The 24,096-nt window shown below is 41.8% G+C and overlaps 4 protein-coding genes across 6 annotated transcripts; 3 read left to right on the top strand and 1 right to left on the bottom strand.

Moving 5' to 3' along the window:
* Positions 1–209: 209 nt before the first annotated feature.
* Positions 210–23,582, bottom strand: RB195_020126 (uncharacterized protein; the record flags this gene model as incomplete). Of its 3 annotated transcripts, XM_064188286.1 has the most annotated exons (16): positions 210–285; positions 362–408; positions 468–630; positions 998–1,088; positions 1,567–1,645; positions 1,707–1,846; positions 1,903–2,008; positions 3,537–3,671; positions 5,730–5,881; positions 6,980–7,108; positions 7,564–7,855; positions 7,922–7,934; positions 9,085–9,224; positions 9,559–9,657; positions 10,398–10,521; positions 23,350–23,552. In XM_064188286.1, 16 exons carry the CDS (start codon positions 23,550–23,552, stop codon positions 210–212), a joined length of 1,989 nt encoding a protein of 662 aa, XP_064044166.1. The 3 variants fall into 3 exon arrangements, with proteins under 3 accessions (XP_064044166.1, XP_064044167.1, XP_013299063.2); XM_064188285.1 differs by lacking the exons at positions 7,922–7,934; positions 9,085–9,224; positions 9,559–9,657; positions 10,398–10,521; positions 23,350–23,552; XM_013443609.2 differs by lacking the exons at positions 210–285; positions 362–408; positions 468–630; ... (7 more) ...; positions 7,564–7,855; positions 7,922–7,934 and having other exon boundaries at positions 9,063–9,224; positions 23,350–23,582.
* Positions 13,360–13,935, top strand: RB195_020127 (uncharacterized protein; the record flags this gene model as incomplete). Its single annotated transcript, XM_064188287.1, has 2 exons — positions 13,360–13,591; positions 13,727–13,935. The coding sequence occupies 2 exons, from the start codon at positions 13,360–13,362 to the stop codon at positions 13,933–13,935; spliced, it is 441 nt and encodes a 146-aa protein (XP_064044168.1).
* Positions 15,170–15,574, top strand: RB195_020128 (uncharacterized protein; the record flags this gene model as incomplete). Its single annotated transcript, XM_064188288.1, has 1 exon — positions 15,170–15,574. The coding sequence occupies one exon, from the start codon at positions 15,170–15,172 to the stop codon at positions 15,572–15,574; it is 405 nt and encodes a 134-aa protein (XP_064044169.1).
* On the top strand, positions 19,168–19,504 carry RB195_020129 (uncharacterized protein; the record flags this gene model as incomplete). Its single annotated transcript, XM_064188289.1, has 2 exons — positions 19,168–19,275; positions 19,409–19,504. The coding sequence occupies 2 exons, from the start codon at positions 19,168–19,170 to the stop codon at positions 19,502–19,504; spliced, it is 204 nt and encodes a 67-aa protein (XP_064044170.1).
* Positions 23,583–24,096: the final 514 nt, after the last annotated feature.

Below are 24,096 nucleotides of genomic sequence, written 5' to 3' on the forward strand. Positions count from 1 at the left end.
CATAGATCTGGTGACGAGAGTTTCCAGACAATGGAACTTCGAACGAGCACATTTGTTTCTATTTCGCATTTTTGGCAAAGTCGACTTTAAATGCCACTTTTATTCACATACGAAGCCTTTAAAGATTTCTGTGATCACCATACAGTAAAAATGTCGAGGAACAGTATGATATCATGAAATATCAGGTAAAATAGTTGACTTGGAAGTTTTTACAAGGACGAATGTGAAAGTCTGCGAATTTCTCCTGTGTATGGATTTCTCACATAACGCATAGGAGGCGATGAACTGAAACATATGAAATTAACCATACCCGATAGAATTCTCAGAAAAATGGAAATATAGAGCTATCCGGTAGACCAACCAGGAGCATGAATATTCGCATCTTGTGTATCCTCTTGGCACCTCTCTCTAAACGATATGTGAAGTAAAATTATGGCGAGTCTATCTACTATCCTTAAACTACTCACATATTCATGGGGACCCTCATGGGACACTTTTCTTATTGGTATTTCCCTGACTCGTCTCTCACGCTCACATGAACAGTAACATGGTTCGTAGCGGGTAGGTCTCTCCAACTCAACTGAATGTCTACGTCTCGAACTTCTGGACCGTTTCCGGCTTTTTTGACTTCTGCAAGAAAATACTGTGATCGAAGGAGGACCGACTAAATAGTTAATGAATAGTTAGTGACTGGGCATAAATAAGTGCCGCAAAAAAACATTGGAATATGAGAAAGGAGAGAGTAACGAAAGCTTGAGAAGAGGAGATAGGAGCATAGAAAATGATATCTAACTTTTCTGACGAAGATTTTTCAACCAGAGTTAAGGAAAACTCGTCCAGCGCAAAGAAATACCAACCCGTCTGATCGATGACTTTAGGTCCTAGCGCGAAACTGCTTCGATCCATGTACAATTTTGTCTGTGAGCTAACTCAAGTCCTCATAGAGCGATACAGTCTCGACTTGAGAAGGAAGTAAATAAGTGCAGGGCGATGGTACCTTCGACTTCGAGTTGATCTTTTTGTACTACTATTAACATCTTCCGACTGTTCTATACGGCAAGTACACGGTAACTCAACTTCACGTCGAACTAAAAATAACTGCTAATTGAAGGCAGCAGGAAATTGACGATGTTGGGATCTCTGTAGCCAAATACCGAGTTCAGAGTGTAGATTATGAGTACGAGCTGGTACCGCTCCTGATTGTCCCGAAAAACGGTGTGGGAGTTGTCTTTTTCGTACAAGGCAGAACATGCCACCCCAGTACACGTCCCTATCCCTTCAGCAGCCTATTCATTGCTTTTAGTTGAATAGGCTACTTAGGAGACCTCATTGATCTTCGGCCGCTCGCTCGTGGAAGCAGCGCGTGCGCAAGGATGGTGCTTTCTAATTTACCTCGTTCGATTAAACGCCGTTTCCCACTGCGTAAGGACGGTTAGGAGGAATTGACCGGATCATGCTCGTAATCTACACCTTGAGCTCTGGATTTACCCACAGAAACGCCAACATCGTAAATTTCACAACCTACTGGTTTTAATTATAAACGAATTTTGAACCAATTAAACACACCTTTCTTGATTGATTTTTTAGCGGCTGGAATAGTATACTGTATGTGGTAGTAGTGCACAAGACATAGTAGTTCAAGAAACTGAAAAAAACTGGTATAATAAATTTTCATCTACGATACAAGGAATCGAATCAATACCTACCCCGATAACAATGGAGACTCCTGCCACTCTTTCAACCGGAACGATACCTTCACCTTCTTTAGTAGTGGATATAATAGCCAAAAGTACCAGTACAATTAGAATAACAGTCGCGTCAACTAATGCACAGAGCCATAAAACTTCTGCAAAAATGCGTATTTCAAGTGAAAAAGTACGTGATTGAAGAAAATCTTCATACTTTTTGTGCGCATTATAAGTAGTTCGACAGTTGCAAATGTTGATCCAATATGTATAACAATAAAACACAACAAATACATTAGAGGAGAATCATAGGAATGGAGCAACTAAAATCAATTTCTTCACTAAATCTGTGAAGCATTATTAAAGGAAGGGGGCGGTGCAGGATTGTCCCAATTGGCTCACTCTAACAGGGTCCGCTACCTAACGCAGTGCTATTTTTTTCGCTGGTTATTTGATTTCAGTCGCATTTACGGATGTAGGTGCTCGGTATGGTTGAACAGGTGCGTATGGTTAAAAACCCACACCTCCTGTTACAAGTTATCCTTAGGGGAAGTGTCTGGTATGGCTAATTGCGGTACGCAGCGGTTAAAGACATCACCTCACGAATCTGAGGTGGTACGGATTTCAGGTGGAGTATTCGTATACGGGATCATAGATTATGGAGAGGTAAGTGATTCCGTCGATTTCTTGCTAATTGGCGTAAAAAACGTACCAGGAGATGCGACGTGCGCACACGGCTGGCACGCCCCAATCGAGCTCGTTGTAGAAAATAGCGCGCCGGAACGCTCGAAGCCGTATCTTCCGGGCCGTTTTTTTTTACGGCAATTAGGAAGAAATGGACGGAATCACTCCCTCTCCTCCTCTCCTTAATCTACGATCCCGTATACGAATACTCCACCTGAACCACCTCAGATTCGTGGGGTGATGCCTTTAATAGTGTCAGCAGACCACTGCTCTGCTCCTACCATATGCTTGCCCATCTCACCGATCCAACTCGGTTACGTAGTAACGCCAGACACTTTATCCTTTATCCTTTATACATACCAAGAAGTTGCTGGCCTGATTGTCCAAACAAAAAGGCTGGGAAGAATAAGGCACTATGAAAACTGAACGTTAAACGATTGCTACTTACTCCTGCATTTACGAAGCTATCTACAGCCACAACAATTATGAAACGTGCTAAATTGTTTGTGCCCCAAAATTCGTTTATGGTTCACATTCTACTTTTACTAACAATATTTGAACATTAAGGAACATTAAGCGCAAAATTACAACTACAAAACTTCCACGAAATGCAAAAGCTCAAAGGTGGCACCGTCACTTGAGTGTTGGTTGCCATTTTCCGTAACCATAAACGTTTCCGAATAACATCGCATTCTTTGTTCCCTTAGTTACACGATCAATCTGCAATTATTTCCTAACACACTAAGGAATATTCCAATGTTTCTTGCTTTCCATGAATTCCACTTTTCAACGCTTGCAATACTGCCGGCTTTATTTTTTCCAATCTTTCCCTGAAGCGCATCCCTTCTGTCGCTGCAGTAGAAACTCGACCTCGGTTGGGTGGACATGTCTTGGCGACCTTGGGCGGGTCCTGGACATGCCTACTCTGGTGCATATTCTGCAGTCACAGATTTTGCCGCACTTAATCGGTCTTCGGCTCCTGACGACCGTCCTGGACGTACGGTACGCGTTTCTATGGCCTCATAACGACCGCTACGGCTGAGCTGCTCGATAGGGCATACAGAGAGTGGGCTTACGGCGTTGGTGGAATAATGTATTTTAAAGGGACTATGGATCCCTGCCACATCGAATTCTTCAAAAAATTCCAAATAACAAGGGCAAACTCACCATACTGAGAATGTAGAGACAAAAAATGATTTTTATAGCACAGCAGAGAAGAACCAACAAAAGTGAAGAGTTTAGAGGTGGTAATGTAAGGAGATATCGGGAAAGCGGTTGTGTCTTCGTATTGCGCCAGAATTGCTGAATTTTTCAGAGATTTATCAATTCATTTGTATGAATTCGACGTGCATTATAAACTAGATATACATAGGACTCCAATTCTTTTGAAAAGAACACATAAGTCCTGTAATTATGTCAAACAAGCACTGTGCGGCAAAGGCGTAGGAACTGCGAAAAGTCAAGAATGAAATGAATAGGATTGGTCGGGTCGAAACGTCGTGAAGTTTGATGCAGTCGTGTAAGCTAGGCAATTAGGAAGAAATGGACGGAATCACCCCCTCTCCATCATCTACGATGCCGTATACGAATATTCCACGTGAAATCCGTACCACCTCAGATTCTTGGGGCGATGCTTTTGACGGTCCATTTGGCGGAAACTGGATTCAGATGCAAACCTTACTATATCATAGTTAGTGTTACATTAGTGATCTTCATCTGAAGTTACCCCGGGTGCGTGTGAGGAGGGTCCCGACGGATTTTCGTCATGTCGGTCGGAGCAATTAGCGGTGGTACGTATCCCAGAGAGAAACAATTTTGTTGCTACCTACATGGCTGAGTCTGCTTACCTGCCGCTAATCATACGCTGCATGCTAGGATATAATTCACGAGCAACAAAATTGTTTGTTTGTTCAAATTTGTAACCTACCAGAAGCTAGGGTAATCCTCACGCGAATTACGTGAGAAAGATGCATCTACTAGCTTCAAGTTACGTATACGAAGATTTTCATTGGAAACAGGGAATATTCCAGCTTTGAAAACCACCAGGAATGAAGATTACAAGCTTTTTTGTAGCTTAATTTATTTCTGGACAGAGGGACCTTCTGTATCTCTGACCTCTTGGAAGAAAAAGAGTTCATTCGATAAGACTTCCTAACGGTAATATGTACGATATATCTATCTAGTATCTACGGTAACGAGTGGAGCGTGGCTTAGTCGAGGTATGCTTGCGTCTCAGACATATTCAAAGGATACGTTATGTCTTGGAGGCATTCGCGGAAAAACCATCTTCGGGACCCTCTTTACCGTCCCCCGAATTCCCCGAAAGAGACCCCATCGACCTCAAAATCGGGCCCCGGCAACGTGCCCTTTCCAACTACTTTAGTAAATCGGAATGGTGCACCCAGCGGTTGTGATCGAGATGGGACCTTCGCTAATTGTGTTCATTTCTGCGGTCCAAATGGAGTTAGTGATGGTCCTAGCTCCGTCGTAACAGATGGCTCAGCTGCGCCACATGGATCACTGTTGCTTACCCAACTGCACCAATTTTTTTGACCCGAATATGTTTATATGGGAATGTGTCGGAGAGAGATAGAATTCTCACTTTGTGAGAGTTCCGCAATATCAGATAATGACTTGCTTGCAGGCTTAAAGGCAGCATACCACGAATCTGAGATGGTGCGGATTTCAGGTGGAGTATCCGTTTACGGGGTCGTAGATTATGGAGACCGGGGTGGTTTCGATCATCTCTAGCTGAATCACTGCAAGCAGCCGGCTCCTAAATGCTGTTCTGTACGATGGCTTCTATTGCAGCGCGCCACCTTTGCACGCGTAGCGTCCCTTACTGCCTATCGGGGCAGTCCGAATTGATTTTCGACGAATCGCAGGGCGGAGGCGGTGCAAGCGGTGGAGCAATAGATGGCGTCGTACAAAACAGCATTCTGGAGGCGGCTGTTTGCAGTGATGCAGGGAGAGATGAGCGGAATTACCCCCGTCTCCGTAAAATACCACCCCGTATAGGGATACTGCACCTCAAATCCGCACCACCTCTGATTCGGGGTATGCTGCCTTTGTGTTCTAACATGTTCTTACTTGTTGAGGGAGACATCAGGTAAAAACGTGACAAATACACGTCACCCTTCCCCCCAGGCGCCAGCCATAGGATACGCTGGAGAGGAAGTCTGATGTATACCTGTAACTTTCTTATGTCTGATGTCTCCCAAACAAGTGAGAACATGTTAGGACATGTAAGCCTGCAAGCAAGTCATTATCTGAGGTTGCGGGACATTTGCAAGGTGCGAATTCCGTACGCTTGTCAATTTGTCGTATTCGCGTAGATTTGAGCACACTTAGTGGACGCACCCAAATCTTTTGCTTCTCCTTGACGATTTCCTGCATTTCCTTCTCGATGTCTCTCTCAGCCGCCTCGATCGCTTCCAATCTCTGCGATACTGTTAAGGAGAGGCTGGATCTTGGCGTTCGTGAAGGTGTTGGTACATCATCGAGTGCAAAAACTAGATTTTTAATCTATTGATTAGTGTAGAACATGATTCTCTTCAAACAAACTTTTGCTGGATGTGACGGATGATCATCGATAACAGATCACGCCTGAGTCCCTTTTGATCACACCGGACATTTCCTGGCCCAATAGTACGTGATCAACATCCCAAGTGGATTTTGATTCCTATTCATAATCACTTCAGCTCGAACACAAATCACATGTTTATTTTTGCAGTAGAAATCCGGTCCTTGCTCTGTGTTTTCACCTCCTTCCATGCTTTCTCTGCAGCGGTAAAAATATTTGCGCTTGTATGACTACCACTGTGATCATATCATGCCAGTGACAACGTCGCTATGTGCCTCCGAGGGGAAATGAGCCAGGGTGGTTTGTCGCCATTTCTTGGAAAATTCAGCTAAATCAATACTCTACAAAGCTTGGAAAGATTACGAAAAAAGCTCAGGGAGATCCTTGCTATCACTATTTGGCAGCCAATTTTGTGTGCAAAATTATTGGTTTATGTATCCCTGATATCCTCCTCCCCCAGGTGCACATAGCGCGGACAGCGACAGCAACACGGCTGCAAAAAGAACTATTTATGATCGACCTAGAAATAATCAATATCGATGAGAGATGGATTCCTCAAAGTCGATAATGGTAGTGATCCCTGCGATATATATAGTCGGGACGACATGAAGAACGGTGCAAATTGCACTGGAAACGGTGAGTGGAGATGACAGTTGGAGTCGAAGTGCGATCATCGCAAACTACAACGATAAGAAGTACTAGCGAGGGTCCTCCATCGATCCTCACCGCTGCGCTCCACCGCACCGCATTAACCGCAGCCGCCTACGCACCTACATCTGGCTTCATATCGTTCTAACCCCACTATATGGCGGTACATCCACAAGTTTTATCAGGTGTTGTCCATTGCTGTTCTATGTTAAAGGACTCGGCGTGATCTTCACGGACTACGGTTACCTGTGACCAAACCTGCCGCATGTCTTGCTATTTCTTCTGATCACAGCAGATGCACATTTTTGAATTAACGATCATTTTCTTCAGAATAAGTCCTGCGAAAGTTTGTCCGACCTCTTAGGAACAATCCACCCACCTTGACACTGATCCTTCAGCGGCTTCCTCTGTCCGTTTTCTTTCTTCCTTTTACATGACAATTTCGATTTTTTACCTCTTGACTTCTTTCGTTTTTTCTGCTTTTCCTCCTTTGGACTTCTCGGAACTTCTGAATTTTTATTCTTCTTATTTTGGGGCTTATTCTGTCAGTGTGTGCCTTTCTGTGTGTTTATCATGAAAGTCCAAAGAGGGAGGGAGCCGGGTCCCAAAGAGTCGATTTGGCGTGCCGACGCCAGAATGCTATAAAATGGGGTGCAACTGGTCCTACGGTGTTGAGTTGGGGAACAATAACTTCGTATGCATGTCGCGAAAGGCGAATGAGACGTTGCAACCATTTGCTAGCTGTGGCCACTGCCCATGTTGCGTTTCACCTCTACAACTACTCTGCGGGTCTGTGTTTCTGCATGTTTGCCTCAGATTGGTAAAATGTCTTCTTCATAAACTGGAAGCACGCATGCAAACAGTGCAAACAAGTGAAAGTCCGGCTTTAGCCGGACGTTCAAATTGGTCTTCAGAAGAAGTCTTGCGAAAGTTTGTCCGACCTCTAAGGAACAATCCACCCACCTTGAGACTGATCCTTCAGCGACTTTCTTCGTCCTTTTACTTTCTTCCTCTTACATGACAATCTCGATTTTTCGCCTCTTGACTTCCTTTCTTCTTTCTCCTCTTCCTCTTTTAGATTGGACAAGACGTCTGGATTTTCATCCTTCTTATTTTGAGATTTTGGAGCTGACAAGATCATGGGGTTTTCATCTTTCTTTATTGCAGCATTTGAAGCAAGCAGATTTTTCGGACTTTCGTCTTTCTTATTCTCAGCTTTTGGGACGGATGAAGTCGGTTGTGGATTTGATGTCATCTGAAACGAATTCTTGGATGTACCGTGTTCAGAAGAGTAAGTGAGAGAATAAAAACCTCAACCGACCTGAACAGACGATCTGGAAAGAATATGGACAAACTTGTTGCCGTTGATGAGTTATCAGGACGATTTATATCATTAGATCACTTTCAAGGACTGCTATTTGAGAAGCTATGCTTTACCCTATGAAGATTTCTGCTTAATCTGGTCTTATCATTTCACTAAGAGAGCGTTTCAATACACCCGGTGCAAAAGTGCTTTATCAAACACTGTTGCTCGTAAGACTTGACGGGAAAATTTGAAGCAAATAGAGTGAAGCCTTCTGTTTCACACTAAGCTAAATATCCATGGGGAGTTCTGTTTTACCGCACAAGACTGAAAGGAGCCAACTGAAAAAAAAAACTGAGTGATGTGTACAGCCTAAGGACACGTCTAAGGCAGACACGAGCCGAAGGAAAGCAGTACGGAGTTGGAAATTTTGAGCTGATCATAGCAGATATCTATCTATTTTTGGACGTTTTCACCATAGAACACTTATTCTGAGATCATTTTGGAAGTGATTAATTAGTCTTCAATTTTATTCGATTTACTTGTTCTCTTATTTTTTCTTATACCCTTTATTGTTCTATTTACTTCTTGCACCTTGTTGATGTTGGTTTAGAATCATCATAGTTCCTACCGTGTCAAGGTTTTTCCTCAATTAGATGTAAGAATTTTGTCTTTATTTTGGTTTTTTTTTTTCAACAGATTTTTAATCCTGATCTTATTATTCTCTTATATCACTATTCACCTATTTATTTACGCAGAACGAAATTGAATGATACAGCTGGAAAAGCAAAACCAAGTGATTTATTACTTGAGTATCGTACGAGAAAATATGAAGGATTAAAGTTATAGATGCTGTAGGATCGGAATAATATGTACATACATGAACGCTGTAATAAATGATGAAACGAAACCGTCAATATTTTCTAGTCATAATTATTAGCTAGCTCATTAAGTTTGCGAAAGATTGAGAAAAACGAGACTTTGCAAAAGAAACAAGACATTTTTCGTTATTTTCACTTCTCTGCACAACAAATTTTGCTGTTTCATTTCAATCACCTCAATCGTAAATCGTTGTGGTTAAAATGGGTTATTCTAGAACTTTTATATTATGGCAAAAGAAAAAAAAGAAGAAGGATGAGGAATATCGTATAAAATAGATTCAACCGTTAAAACCTTCTAACAAATATTTTAGGCAAAATTGAAAAAATTTCCGATAAAGTCCTTCAGCTTTTTCATTGAAACGGTCTTGCAACGCCTCTTTAACCATGTTGAGAAACGGTTCTTCCATATCTTGAAACGCACTATTTTGCATGTCGGATACCTAAAATAAAGGTGCAGTGGATAAAAACTGGGAGGTAGGTGACGTCTTCATGGAAAAGAAACAATTTTAAAAAAATGATGTCAGTAGAATATAGAATAGAATAAGTACAATACAAAATGAACTGGTATTACAATACATGGATAGAAAATTTTAGGGTGAAATATAAATCGATAACAAATAATTTTATGATTTTTAGTGTTGCACGTTTCTGCTTTTGGATATTTTTGCTATGTTGAACAATGTGACCTTAAATGCGAATTATGGATCGTCTCAGTTCTACAAGCATTGAGTATGGACGATGATCCGAAAGTTTTTAACGGGGTTTTGTACTAACCTTTGTTCTGTGCATCTTCCCAACGGCTATTAACCGATCACAAGCCGGTTGTACATCACCAGGTTTCTCCTCCACAGCACTTATTACGTCATCAAATACCTGAAACAGTAGTTTACGAGAGCAATGTGTTTATTTTTCAATAAAAAAGGATAGAGTGAACGGCGCTGATCAATCCTTATGATGATGCCTTGACTTGGGATCCCCTGACAGATCGGCTGACCTCCGCAAGTCATTGTAATTCTGCACGGGCGTTCATGAACTCAAAAGAAGTCTGAGTTGAAGTCGAACGGGTGTAGTGCAGTCGGTAAAAGATACGTTGTGGCCGCACGGTCGATGGTTTGAATGTGCCATCCATCCGGAGCCAAATTTTGGTGCTAGACTTGTCTGAGAGGATAGAGGAAGTGAATTGATCATCGGCTATCCCACTCAAGTCATTTTATTGGCTAACACGCGTTCATAAGTCCTCAACGATCACGAAATACAGTAAAACGCGTTGAAGCATCCCAAATGGATCGACACGCCGGAGACTTAATCCTTTATTTTTCACTTATAGTCGCCAACATTCCTTTTTCGCCGCGCAACACCGACTACAGAATTCCGCTTAAAGACGCACAATGTAAGCCCTTCCACGTCACTCCCGAAGAACCCGCATCGCGGTCGCTTATGCGGCGCTTGTATTTATTTTCTAGCTTATGATAATGTAAAATCCTGAAATTTATAATATATGGAAACGATTGACAACTCCTCCGACATGCAGCACAAACAACTTTGATAAAAGAGAATGTAGTTTGTACTAAATCGATTTTAACATTTCATTTAAGCGTAACTGATTTAAGCACCTTTAGGTAATTAGCAGCAACAGTTTCAAATCCCGGATTATTGCATGAAACATCCACCGTAGCTCCATCGATATTCTTTAACTTCGGGTATAGGCTGGTGCTCTCGGGATGCTGATTTAGATACCTGAAAAAGAGATATTTTCGTATGATACAGGTTCTTTGAAATATTACTCGATAAGATCTACCTAGAATGAAGTAGTTTGGTGTTTTGTTTTAGTAAATAATATCTCATAAAATCAGATCAAATAGTCCCGATTTCAGATGAGTGTTTGTGTACTTCATTACAAGTTCTATTACTATTTTAAGATTGTATTCAAATAATGACAAAAACAATATAATAGCTTGGCTGTAAAACTGTAAAACCTTCGGAAAGATTAACAGAAAAGGTTTCCTTATACCCGTTGCATTGGAATGTTATAACGAGCAGAATTTGGCATAAGTTAAACTTACAACTAATCAATAAAATAAAATTCTGTAAACAGTAGGAATTAGTAAGAGTCAGTACTAGTGAATAGATAACAACAGTTATAATATTAAAATATTATTAACAATGCGACCACGCTCAACTACCTCTAGTTGTCGTAAAGAAGAGGGTGGGAAACGACACCCTCGAACGAATTTTCCTATTTTTTTCCTGTTTTTTCTATATTTTTTTTGCGTATGTTTGCGCTTTGTATACGTAACACGTTGTTAAGTGCCTCGTAAGAAAATCTGGTCGATAAGACCGTTTCCGAAATAATTCAGTGGGATGGAGCGTGATTACAATCACATTCATGATCAGCAATTTTATCTTTTTCTAGGAAACCTTAACTTCCTCAATTTTGTGGTCTGTTACGGAAGAAGCCGATGATAGCGCGGATATGATCAATATCCGACTAAGCTACTTGGTTGAAACGTAGGACAAATCCATATCATACGGGGATCTCGAGAGAAGTGCTGTGATTATGATTGACCAACAAATCATTGTTGGGTCATCGTGTGGATCAGCATCCGGCTAAAGTAAGGATTTCTTTCTCACTTTTTACATACTTTTTTACTTTGCACGATCTAATGGCGTTTTGTCAACTGAAAGTTAGAAATCTGTACGTTTTCGGGAGCTTATACAAAAAGTATAGCATTATCCTCACATTGCTGTATAACTTAGCAAAACCTGGTGAGAGAGAAATCATTCAATGTTCAAAGAAAAATGAACTTCATACGACTGTCCTATTTAGAACCTGCTTTACTATCAACACGCTAAAAATATTAAAATTTTCACCTTGGCAACGTGTTTATTGCTATTGCAATTTCTGATTGCTAGCGTGAACAATCTGTTTCAAATATGGAGTTGTTATTTGCTTATTACCGTATTCGATTTCGCTGATCTAGGTGGTTTATTGTAAGAAGGACAGTTTATGAAAAACGTTTTCCACACTAGCTCAAGAGGAGTTAAAACACGGAAACAAGCTTCTTAGACTATAGATTTCATTACAGAGTATCCACATTCCTGATTGTTTTTCTTAGATAATGCAACAAAACAAAAAATATTGAGTCTGATCTGACCACGTTTCAGCCTCCTATGGAACATTGTGCTTCGCAGCAAACGAGGCCTTGTACATGGATTGACAAATAGTGAGGATGCTTTAAAAGGCCAGTTGGAAGTATAGTACTTTCTTCGGTACTGTGAACAAAGAATAAGTGATTGGCTTGCATTTGCCAATGGGGTGGAGAAATATCCGAAAATGCGAATGAAATAATTCACATAGTAGGATCAAAATGACAAGAAGCACATAAGCAATTGCGTACGCGGGTTCTCTCGAGGCGCTTCGGTGGACCTAGCGGCTAAGAGCGTGCTGAAACCGTTGCTGGCACCACTTATTGCTGCAGTTTGCGACGGTTCCAACTCGGTTCCAAGTGCTGCCTCCACCGTCGTTTTGAGCGCGTACACAAATGTACCGCAACTACACTCGTGTCTCATATCGTTTTGACCCAACCCCATATAGTCGACATGAGGCACGCTGCAGTTGCGTAAGCGATTGGAAGGGGAGAGCGGTTGGAATCGAGGTGGGACCATCTCGAACTGCAGCAATGAACGGTGGTAGCGAGGGTCCCGCGTCGATCGTAACCCCTGCGCTCCACCGCACCTTTTCAAGCGCAACCGCTTACGCAAGTGTACCGTACTTCATGTCGTTTTGGCTCTGTCCTATCTACATATGCAAAACTGGTGATGTTATTGCGCCACGCAATACCTGACGGTGCAATGCTTTTGAGATGTCTGGATGCAGAGTTTGATGTTGCGTCTGAAAGAGGTAACATATCGCGAAATAATTTATTTCCACTTGCCTGCGAAATGCCAGAGGAACTTTCAATCCAATCACAACATCTGTGTTACCCCGGGCTCCAGTAGTTGTGATTCGGCAGTTTAAACATATTATAGGCGTCAAATCAACATTTGAATAGAGTTCAAGAACCACGCTTTCACTGCGATAATCTCGACTTTGCACGTCAGGGTTTGCAGATACCATTGATGGGCACATTTCAAGACACCCTTGTTCGAGCATCAGATTTTGGTGAACAACTGTTCGCAAGCGCGCGGCGCTTTGCCCCCTTGACACTCATTAAAATGATCTAAAACAGAGTCAAGCATGTGATGGAATTTCCCCATCGGGAGTCGTAAAGGGAGAGAGTTTCAAGACAAGGAGGTTGTAAGGAAGTGTGGGAAAGTACGAGCCATATAACCCGCACTGTTATAAGGCGAAAAATTACCATACGTTGCCAAAAAGTAGTGTCGTCCAGCACATCGCCAAAGCCTATAAACGAGAAGGTCAACTGCCTGAAGGGAGCATGGAATCTTTGGCAACAACCATTCGTTTCGTCACGCTGATCAACTGAATGCTATCACTGTAGTGAACTTCAACAGACTGCCCTCTCTAGGCTCCCGCGATGTCTCTGTGTGTCCTTTGCTGCCCTGCAGGAAACACGCATGAGAGATCGGCCCGTCATCAACGTGGAAACTTACACCATATGCTGCGGCGATGGTGATGAGAAGAAAGTAGATGGCTGCACGATAGCTGTGAGGAACGATTACAGCAACCTGGTGGAGGAATTTAACTCAACGTCGTCTAGATACGCCGTCGTACGACTGCGGGATCCCAGAGAACGTAAACTCTGGATCGTAAGTGTCCACGCACCTATGGAAACCGCTGGGGACAACAGTAAGGACGCCTTCTACGATGAAATCAATGCGTGATCAATACCCAGCCAACAGGTGGTCATTGTCGAAATCGATGCAAATGCGAAGATGGGACTCGAATAACAATTCGCTGTGCCAGGAAAATGGTATTTTCCAGTGGAGCGCACGTCGGACAACGGTGACCGTCTGGTCGACTTGTACGAACAGACGGGCCTCACCACCGCTTCAACATTGAAGAGGAATCATCGACGCCATCAGCTCACGTGGCAAGGGTCAACTCTTTTAACGCCTGAAGAGCAGCGCAAGCGGAAGATGAGGACTCTTAAGCTTCAGCTCGACTACGTCCTGACGAGGAACATTCCTTAGTCAGATATGTGAAAATTTAGGGCTTTTTGGAACGTCGCGTTCGACTTTGATCACTGTCAAGTTCTTTTCAGCTTAAAGATAAGGTTCCGCAAAAGAAACCGAGGAGTTCTTCAACCGAAAATCGATGTCGTGGAAGAAGGAGAATGCAGAACGAAATTTCCCCAACGTCTATCCATGTTGATGTATGGATCAGAAAGTAGCGTAGCGATGCGAATTACTTCACAAAGTGCATCCAGGATGCTGCCAGGAAAACGCTCCCACGCTCCCTTTGCATCTGAGGAAACAAAATCCACGTATAATTCTTCATGTGCCGCCCGCAGCACTGGTGATTTCAAACAGAATAAGGATATGGGAGAATAAGGATCTTCGAACAGAATAAGGATCTAACTTGCGTCGTCAGCTGCAAAAGGACAGCAAAAACGAGTGGTCGAGTGGAGAGCGAAGGAGTATAGAAGAAGTGAAGAAGAAAAGGTGTTGGAGGAAAAGAACCAGCGGAAAGCCTATGCTTTTCTAAACCAGTATAGAGGCGAAGTGAAAACAAGTTTTCCTGTCCTTAACACTGCCAATGTAGTGGCTGTCGGTGACGCAACCCTTCCAAATCAAACCCTTACTGAACCGATAAGCGCCGTCAGCTCCTGTCCTCGAGCACGTTCGTAGGCCGACTTATGCAGTAAAAGAGAAGCCACCGACCGAGTCGAAGGTTCTAGTCTGTATTCAAAAAATGAAGAATGGAAAATCTGGTGGAGACGACGGGATCAGCGCAGAAATGCTGAAATATCTTCCTTCTTCTGAAATTCGTGAGATGACGAAGATCATCCGTTTAATATGGATATGCGAAAGGATACCTGATTTGTGGAGACACGCTGTCATAATTCCCCTACACAGAAAGTTATCCGTTTCGGACCCAGGGAATTATTGAGACATCTCTTTGCTGTGTGTTATGTACAAGGTATAGGAGCGGATTATCCTGGACCGACTCATTAAACATCGCAAAGAAACAGAGCGCGACGAGCAAGCTGGCTTTCGTCCCTGCCGATCTGCGATTGACCAAGTGTTCATCTTCAGGAGAGTGATCGAAATCTGGCAGCGGTATTTGAAGCCAATGTAACTAGCGTTTCTGGATTTCGAAGCCGCGTTCGACTCTGCTCACCAAGGCCGTCTTCTGAACGCGTTTTTGCCGATATCATTCTAGCATCATCAGGACGCCCTTTGTCCGATCTCGAGTACGCTGACGATGTTGTTATATTCGCGGAAAACAATGAAAAAACTTCGACATGTTGTCAACCTTTTATCGAAGCTGGCTGCAGCCTATGGACTACGTCTATGCCTTGATAAATGCAAGCAGACGTGGATCACTTTGAGACCTCGAATGGGAATCAGGGTGGACGGACAACCGATACAACTCGTCCATGAGTTCTGTTATCTGGGCTGTACCCTGAAGAACAACGGCAGCTACGAAAGTGATGTTCAGCAACGATGCGCCAAAGCCATTTCCGCGTTTCAGTCTTTAACGAAATGCTTGTGGTCGACCCCCATCACCAACGACGTCAAGCTGCGAGTATACCTATCCGCAATTCGCTGTATCATGTACAGATCGGAGACTTGGGCAGCACCGTCAAGCGGTGATGATGAGGCTTGATTACACGGAAAAGAGGCTGCTTAGACGGCTGCTTGGCTACTTTTGCCCTGTGGTATGTCACAATGAAGATCTTCACGCGGAAATTGGTGTGGTATACCGGCGGATGACACGTGAAAGATATCAACATTTTGCACCGCCATCGAAAGTGCCTAATGTAAATCGTCTTCGTTTCCTTGGTCATATATTAAGGAGGCCGGCAGATCGCCTTGTTCAACGAGTTCTGAGGAGTTTGTCGGGTTCGAGCTGGAAGAGGCTACCTGGCCGCAAACGCAAACACCTTTTAATAACTAAAAGAGCTCAAGTTGTATGCAAGTTGTTAAGTTCTGGACTGAGGTGGTGGAAGAGGAACTGAGGCCTCTCGTCGTGGATTGGCAGCTCAGGCGAGACGTAAGGTTTCGCAGAATATGGAATAGCGATGAATGGATTGATTCTGTGCAAGCATACGCGGAAGATCGAGAAGGTTGGGTCAAGTCAAGGGAGTGTGCGGTAGGAAGTAGCTAAGGCTGGGAAGCATGATAACCACGACCAATATTGCGCAGTATTAGATATTTACATACATTATACTGCAAAATATTATATTTAGTTCCAGACGTATGACTGTGTGGAGCCTCAACATTTTGTTTTGAAGATGTACAACGTGTTGGCAATGTAACTATGAAGATACCAAATTCGAGACCCCACTGAGGTATATTTTTGCAGAAGAGATAGAAACTTGAAACTCCTCCTAGAAATCTCTTGTAAAATGAAGGAATCAATTATAAGTAGTTTTCATCAGTTTAAAAGTGGATTTAATGGAATTTAATAACTAAAAAAGCTCAAGTTGTGAGCACATTGTTAAGTTTGGAAGATCGCAAATAACATCGTGATAAGAGGACCAAAGAAATATTTCAGGTGGTCTTTTAGGGAAGAAGGTCTGCGGTACAAAATAGTCATATCGCTGTGTTTAAGACCTTCTGGCTTTTTTTTGGAAAACAGATGGGACAAAAATTAAAATTTTCCAACTTTTTTTTGGATTTCTCCATCCAAAGTGTTAGAGAACCAGAGGATCCAAAAAGACGAAATTTTGCACTTGGGTGGTTTTTCAAGAAAAGATGAGCGCAACCACGTTATTTTCCGCAGTCTACTCTCCAAACTCTACGCTTTTCCTCTGCGTTCCGCACCACGACAAAATTGTGATACGCTGCCTTTAGATGATGACTTCTGTGTTCATATAGAACAAACTATAAAGGATAAAGGATAAAGTCACTAGCGTATCAATCCACGTAGGATGCGCTAACGCGTTTTACTGGAATTCGTAATCGTTGAGGTTTTGGAACGCGTGTTGGCCTATACAATGACTTGCGGGGCCAGCCGATGGTCAATTCAGCGTTTTTATCCTCCCAGACAAGTTGGTACCAATTCATCGACTCCGGAGGGATGAAAGGCTTGGTTTGCACTAGGGTGGTTTCGAACCCTCGACCGTGTGGCTACAACGGACCTCTAACCGATTGCGCCACACCCTCCCCGAACAAACTATAAGATGTGTTAAATTGTTTTTGCCCCAAATATCGCTTATGTGCTATTATTAACATTATTAGCATCATCTCGAAACTCGAATTGAAACTTTCTGAGATGCCGGAGGGCGAATCTCTCAATTTTAGCGCTTTTTGTTAGATGAACGGATAACATTACACTCTTCGTTCTGCTAAATATGCAACCAAGCCTCGGCTTATTTCCTGATACTCTTGTAATTACTCCAATGTTTCTTCATTTCCACGACTTTCACTCTTCAACATTTGCAGCGTTTATAGCTTTATGTCTTGGGAGCCTAGTCACAAACAGATTTCATCTGTGATTGCATGAGAAAAATGACTTCAATGAGATGGACGGGGCTTAGGAACTACATCGGATCCCAGAAGATGCCAGCTCTTTCTTACAGGGATCCTATCCTCTAGGAACAGAAAGCATAGGCCTGTACAAACCAAAGGATTGGACTGTGATCGATGTCCCTTGTAAGAAATTTTTCTGAGGGATCGTGATTCTTAATAGTGGCAACATGTGGATAGAGTTGATTGCTTTTCTCATGTCATATAACAATAATTATTTATGGTGCGACAGGAGTAATGAAGTCACATCGAGCTAAATTAGAAACACTCTCATGTTCCAGCGTGGAAAAAATATTGTAGTCGTGAGTTTGTGTATTCTCATGTAAATTTCAATTGTGTGAGAAAGTCATAGACGTCACTGGACCAAATCCTAGAGTTTCAGTAGCTCAGAAAAGGAGAAAAGAAATGCAGAATAGAGCACTCTGTTTTTGCAGAAAATTGCAAGCGACTGACGAAAATTAAGGTTTTGCTAATTGAAAAAAGAAGCATTCGAAATTTCTGATGGGAAATCGCAATTGTTGGGCGAGAGTGAGACTGACAGGATCTCGTTAGTACGCAAATTATCGTTAGTGAAAAAAAAAAACACGAATATTAGAGCGTCTTCCATTGCGAACAAACAAATTCAATCGTGATCTGGAGGTGTTTTAGAACTTCTGCCCAAGCTACAGGTTAAGCTTCAATTTTGAGCAACAGTTACATTAACACACACCCCCGCTCTGGTGACGGGGACCTGACTTATGCTGCAATTGCGGTTGCGCTAGTCTCCGCAACTCGAATAGGCCGAACGAAGGTCCTACCACGAATGCAACCGCCTACGCAGTTGCACCTCACATCAGGTTACTTTATAATATTTGCCAGATTTTTGTCGAAAAACTAAAGCTCTTCACTTTTCTGGATTGGTTTTCTCTGCTTAAGCTCAGATTACAATTGATGAGGAACTATGTTCACGCTACAAATCAGGATTGGAACATCACCTCTCTCAAAAAACAGATCGTGATCTGTTCGTAATATAAATTTTGCAAAACGTGGCCTATCTTTTCCAACATTTTTAAGCACTATGTTTGTTTTCCCAACATACATATTTCATATTTGTTTTTGTTGATTTTTTTTTGTTTTTGTTTTGAACGAGAGAGGAAATATGTAATTGAGGGGGAACCAGCAGGAAACGTGAAAAAAAAGTGAAATGTCATTATTTGAGAATGCCAAACGCCTAATCTAAGACATCAAACAATAACAAAGGTTTTTCATCAACAACAGTTCCTGCTTAATGAAGGTAAATGAACGGGGTGAGTTGTTCCTGTAAGCCTATGTGTTATATGAAATATAATTCTGCTATTGTATCACACACTAAATGCGCCTACAACTACCACAGAGATAATATGGTTTGCTCGGAAGAAGTCGGATCAGAGTGAGTGTTTATAATGGTTCAATTTCGGATCTGAAACGACTTTTTTTTAACAAATAATGCGTTGGCCGTTAAGAACGGAAACATTTCCTTATTCTGCTATGTATTCCTCATCCCACCCAAACGGATAACTGATAGAACTAGTCGATGAGTTCTGTTACTTGGGGTGTACGCTGAAGAACAACGGTAGCTACGAGAGAGATGTTCAGCAAAGATGCGCTAAGGCCACTTCTGCATTTAACTCCTTAACGAAATGCCTGTGGTCGACCCCCATCACCAACGAGGTCAAGCTGCGAGTCTACCTATACGCAATTCGCCCCATCATGATGTACGGATCGGAGACGTGGGCAGCGTCATCAACGGTTATGGAGAGGCTTGATTGCACGGAACGAAAGCTGCTTAGACGGCTACTTGGCTACTTTTGGCCTAGGGTATGCCACAATGAAGATCTTTACGCAGAAATTGATGTGGTATACCGGCGGACCGTGGAAGATATCAACATCTTGCACCGTCATCGAAAATGGCTGAAGTAAATCGTCTTCGCTTCTTTGGTCATATATTAAGGAGACCGGCAGATCGCCTTGTTCAACGAGTTCTGAGGAGTTCGTCGGGTTCGAGCTGGAAGAAGCCATCTGGCCGAAAACGGAAGTTATGGATTGAGGTGGTGGTGAAAGAGGACCTGAGGACACTCGGCGTGGATGGCTAGTTCAGGCGAGACGTAAGGTTTCGCAGAATATGGAGCAGCGACGAATGGATTGATTCTGTGCAAGCTCTCGCAGAAGATCGAGAAGGTTGGGCAGAGCTGTGTTCAAGGACGGCACACCTCGGCGAAGATGCGGGTAATCACGTCAAGCGATGATATCAGCCTGCCGATTAAGTCAAGTAAGTCATCCCACTCAAAATCTTTTTTGTTTGCCCTACGGTGCAAGACGATGACTTTCATCGGTTAGGTGCACAAGCGCGTTATCCCTTCGCAAGGCTCGACATCCAACTTACATGGCTAAGGGGGAAATATGGGAATAGAAAGATAAAAATAGGAAAAATAAGAAGTAAAAAGTAGTAGTAGTAAAAAAGTAGTAGCGAAAAGTAAAAGGCGCGCTCGTTCGGTTGATACCATATTTAAATCTTATTTCCATGAAATTTGACGCTGGAATGGTTCTATGGACTTCTTAACTATACTAATTTGACATTTTCCAGCGATTCACCACCTATCGAGGTTGGTTTCACCGAAAAAAGGGAAAAGTCAGAATCAGGATATTTTCTAAGAAAAGAACCTGATTTTCCTTGAGTGTTCACATAAAATTCCATAAGAAAAGAACGACCTGATTTACCACAGTAAACTGCTTAGAACTACCTTTTTTAAATAAAAGAGATAGAATAAGACAGAATTAATGAAGAAACTACTTTGATTTCGACAGTTTTTTCCTTTCCTGGCCCAACTTTGGCGTATTCTACTTTTTCTCTGAAAAGTTGAAGTATTTTTATTCTTGAGAAGTTTATTTTGCTGTGAAGTGTATTAGCCGGATGAAATTAGAGGTATTTTTTCCTGGAATTCGATACAGTATCACAGAACACAAATTTCAAGCTGATCGAATCGAATTTGTGCGAGTGTTTCAAGATTCTCTTTGAGAAAAATCAAAATCGAGAAAGAACAGGATCAACCAATGCATCAAACCGCTGCTCTGAACTAAAAACGGAAAAACTCAACATCTGACTGAGAAAAGAATAGTGAAGATTACAATTTTTCCAGGCTTCCTCATAATACTACTGGTATTTGAGGATTTCTCGGTTAATTAGCTTTACACTGAAAGAGATTCGTAGAATTCTGGAACAACCAAAAAAGCTCAATCCAGTCAGAAACATAACACAAAACGAAAAAATGTAGTCCCTTCACAGCAAAACATTCTTGGAAATAAAACTTCTAGCGATAATTCCCGCTTGTATTCACCTAAGAAACATCCAATAGGCGCCATTGACTCAATCCTATAGGTTATTTGAAGGAAATGCATGAACTACAATACCATTACTACATTTTCTCGGTTTCCGTGGAGATGCTTACGTGAAAGTCTAGGATCCGGTGGAGATCCCACGTAGCGAGAACGTCCGTCGCGATTCACGTCTAATGACGCAAATTGAATGGAATTACAATGGTTTACCGGCTGTATGTTGATCTTTATGCTTTGATTATGAATGATTGCTTAATGAATGAGGTGTGGCAGAGTTCAAAGAGTAGGAGGCACGAAAGAATTTCGACGATAGATGGGGGTGATGTCCTCGAGCTTCAAAAAATACACTAAACAATGACGGTTGTCCTCATGTTGTTGGCAGATCCATTTCTCTTCAAAATTTCCGGAGAAAATTACTTTTTTTCCCTTCAAATTTACTTTATATTTCAAGTTTGAAATTGAATAGTTTGAAGTAGTTTAAAATTGTAGGCGAGTGAAAACTGCCGTACAAAACAGAAATAATCCCAGAGAAACAATTGAAAATTTTTGAAAACAAGGAGGAAAACATCGAAATTAATTTCCGTTGGCATATTACACATTAACGACTATTATTACATGTTTTTCCTCCTGAAATCGATGAAAATGCAACGTAAAATTAAGACTCTATAGGAACATCAACTGAAAATATCCATATAGAAAGCTCAAAATAACGCTTGTATACAATATTTGTAATTCTTGTAAAATAGAAGTTTCAGACAAGATTAGCACAACGCGTACTGATCAGTCTGTCGCACATAGGGTCTAGGGTACGAGTCTGTTCTTATGAACATCAGCTCACGTGATCATCAGCTGAGGATTATCATTATTTAGGACCAGAAGCTGGTGTGAAGGGTGTAGTGCAGTGGAAGAAGGTTCAGCTATGTCTAAATCGGTCGATAATTCGACATCCAGGAATGCTCATGGCCAGGAAAGCTTCGCATGTCTCCTAGGAGGAGAGAAGACAAAATAAGAAAACCATTGACTTTGCGAATTGATTACGTTGGCAAACATTGCTTTTCAAAAAATCAAAAATTATATTAAAGAATTATGGCATCGCCCCATTGTTTATTATTATTATTATTACTATTATTATTATTATTATTATTGTTATTATTTATATTATTGAGCTATCGACCCTACACATTTATTTATTCAAATCCAATGACTGTAAGAATAACATATTGAAAGTGTACTTTTTAATGTATTTTACACTTATATCTTATCTTTATGAGGTATTTTAAGAAAGTGCTAGAGTTATACCTTTATATTTACATCTTCCTATTTGTATTCTATAATACATTTATTCTTTGTATTCGTTTTCTTTAATTACATTTATACTCACATCCATATCCCTCTTTTCCAGGAAGAAGAGAATTTAAAATGTTTTTAAATTCTAGAGAATTCTAGAATTAAATTTTTTAAATTCGTCCAATCCTCGATTGAAAAAGAATTCTTGGAAAGATTCATCTCCATGCGTTAAAAAATTGCAGTCGAAATTTTTTCATTTTCTTTAAAGGCATCACCCTACGAATCTGAGGTGGTACGGATTTCAGGTGGAGTATTCGTATACGGGATCGTAGATTATGGAGAGGGGGGGAGGGGGTGATTACGTCCATTTCTTCCTAATTGCCGTAAAAAACGGCCCGGAAGATACAGCTTCGAGAGCGCCGGTGTGCTATTTTCTACAAGGAGTTCGACTGGAGCGCGCCAGCCCTGTGCGGCGCTGCATCGTCCGGACAGCTTTTTTACGGCAGTTAGGAAGACATGGACGGAATCAAGCCCTCTCCATAATCTACTATCCTGTATAAGAATAGTCCACCTGAAATCCGTACCACCTCAGATTCATGGGTGATGCCTTTAAGCTCATGAGGAAAAAGAATGTGGCGTAGTTACATGCGAATCTGTTACAGGAATTGGGGATTGTAAGGGGTAATGTGACGTTCAGCATTCCACGAATTCACACGCACACCTTAACGACATCCTCTAAGGTGGCATGTTATCAATTTTCAATAACCTTTATTGTATGGTGACACCTGCTTCGAATCCATCCAAAACACCTGCCATGGATGAAAAAGTGTTGTTTACCTATTTCAGAGAAATATATGTATGTGTTGTTCAAACGTTTTTATTTTTAACATATATTTCAACTCTTCTGCTTCGTTGAAAATGAGAGGAGTAGATTTAAATAAATTGATAATTTTCCTCATAAACATGCACTAACTATGAGGCAGGAAGGGAATAGGGGGAAAACGGATCTTGTAATCATCTATAAGGGCATAGGTTGTTGAATTAGAGAGTGTTTAACTCGTTACGTGCTTAAGTGATAATCGTCAGCCGTATAATTTCATTCACGAGCGCTTAGTACTATAGAAATGACGCATTGAGGTTAGAAAACGCTTCTAATGAAATTGAAGAAAAAAGCATAAATAAAACGAGAATTTAGAGGTATTCATAATCGAAGGCACTCGGCTGATCCTAGCTAGAAAAAGAGAGGAAAAGGACAGAAAAAAATTCACTTACTTGGCAAGCAAAATCTTCCCGCAATCCTTATCGTTACGTCGTATCGTTTTCCAATAATTCTTCAACGTGAACAGTTCACGAAAATTCGGATACGGTAGCCTCGAGTCAACAGTAGGCGCTTCAGCCGCCGGCGATTCCCCGTCACCACCACCTTTCGATGGTGCAGGTGGAGGTGATTGCTTAGCACCAGCACTGGATCCCATCAACGATTCCTGGAGTCGCAATGGACACATACAGAAGACATGAGGTGCTGGAGATTACGGGAGCTACGACAAGAAATGGTCGCCGTGTGTGTGCGTGTGTGTCTGTGTGACGTCGTCGTCGTCGCAGCCACGCCTTCCTACCGCCTTCGCGGCTTCACGCACCTAGGAAGGTAATGGCTGGCTGAGGTGGCCTTCAGTGGCAGCCTGAAACGGATTGCTAGGGAACCGAGGCGAATAATTATAATTATTTTTCCCTGCGAAACTGTGCACTTCAAAGCAATGTGTTTTTAGGGTTCAGGATTTAGATCAGGATTATTTTTCAAGGTCGTATTTAGGGTGTGACATTGTAGTGCAACAAGCCTACTAATTATGACGATATTTGTACTCTTGTTTCCTTTTAAAGGTGGTTTTTAGAAATTGGAAAAAAAATTTTAGACCAACAGTAGATTGATTTGAAAACACCCTTCCAATAATGAGAGTTACCAAAGTAACAAGTACAAAAAATAGTAAGGTGTGAACTAGTATTTAATATCGCAGTATAAGA

Source organism: Necator americanus, chromosome II (genome assembly GCF_031761385.1).
Source record: "Necator americanus strain Aroian chromosome II, whole genome shotgun sequence".
NCBI classification, from domain to species: domain Eukaryota; kingdom Metazoa; phylum Nematoda; class Chromadorea; order Rhabditida; family Ancylostomatidae; genus Necator; species Necator americanus.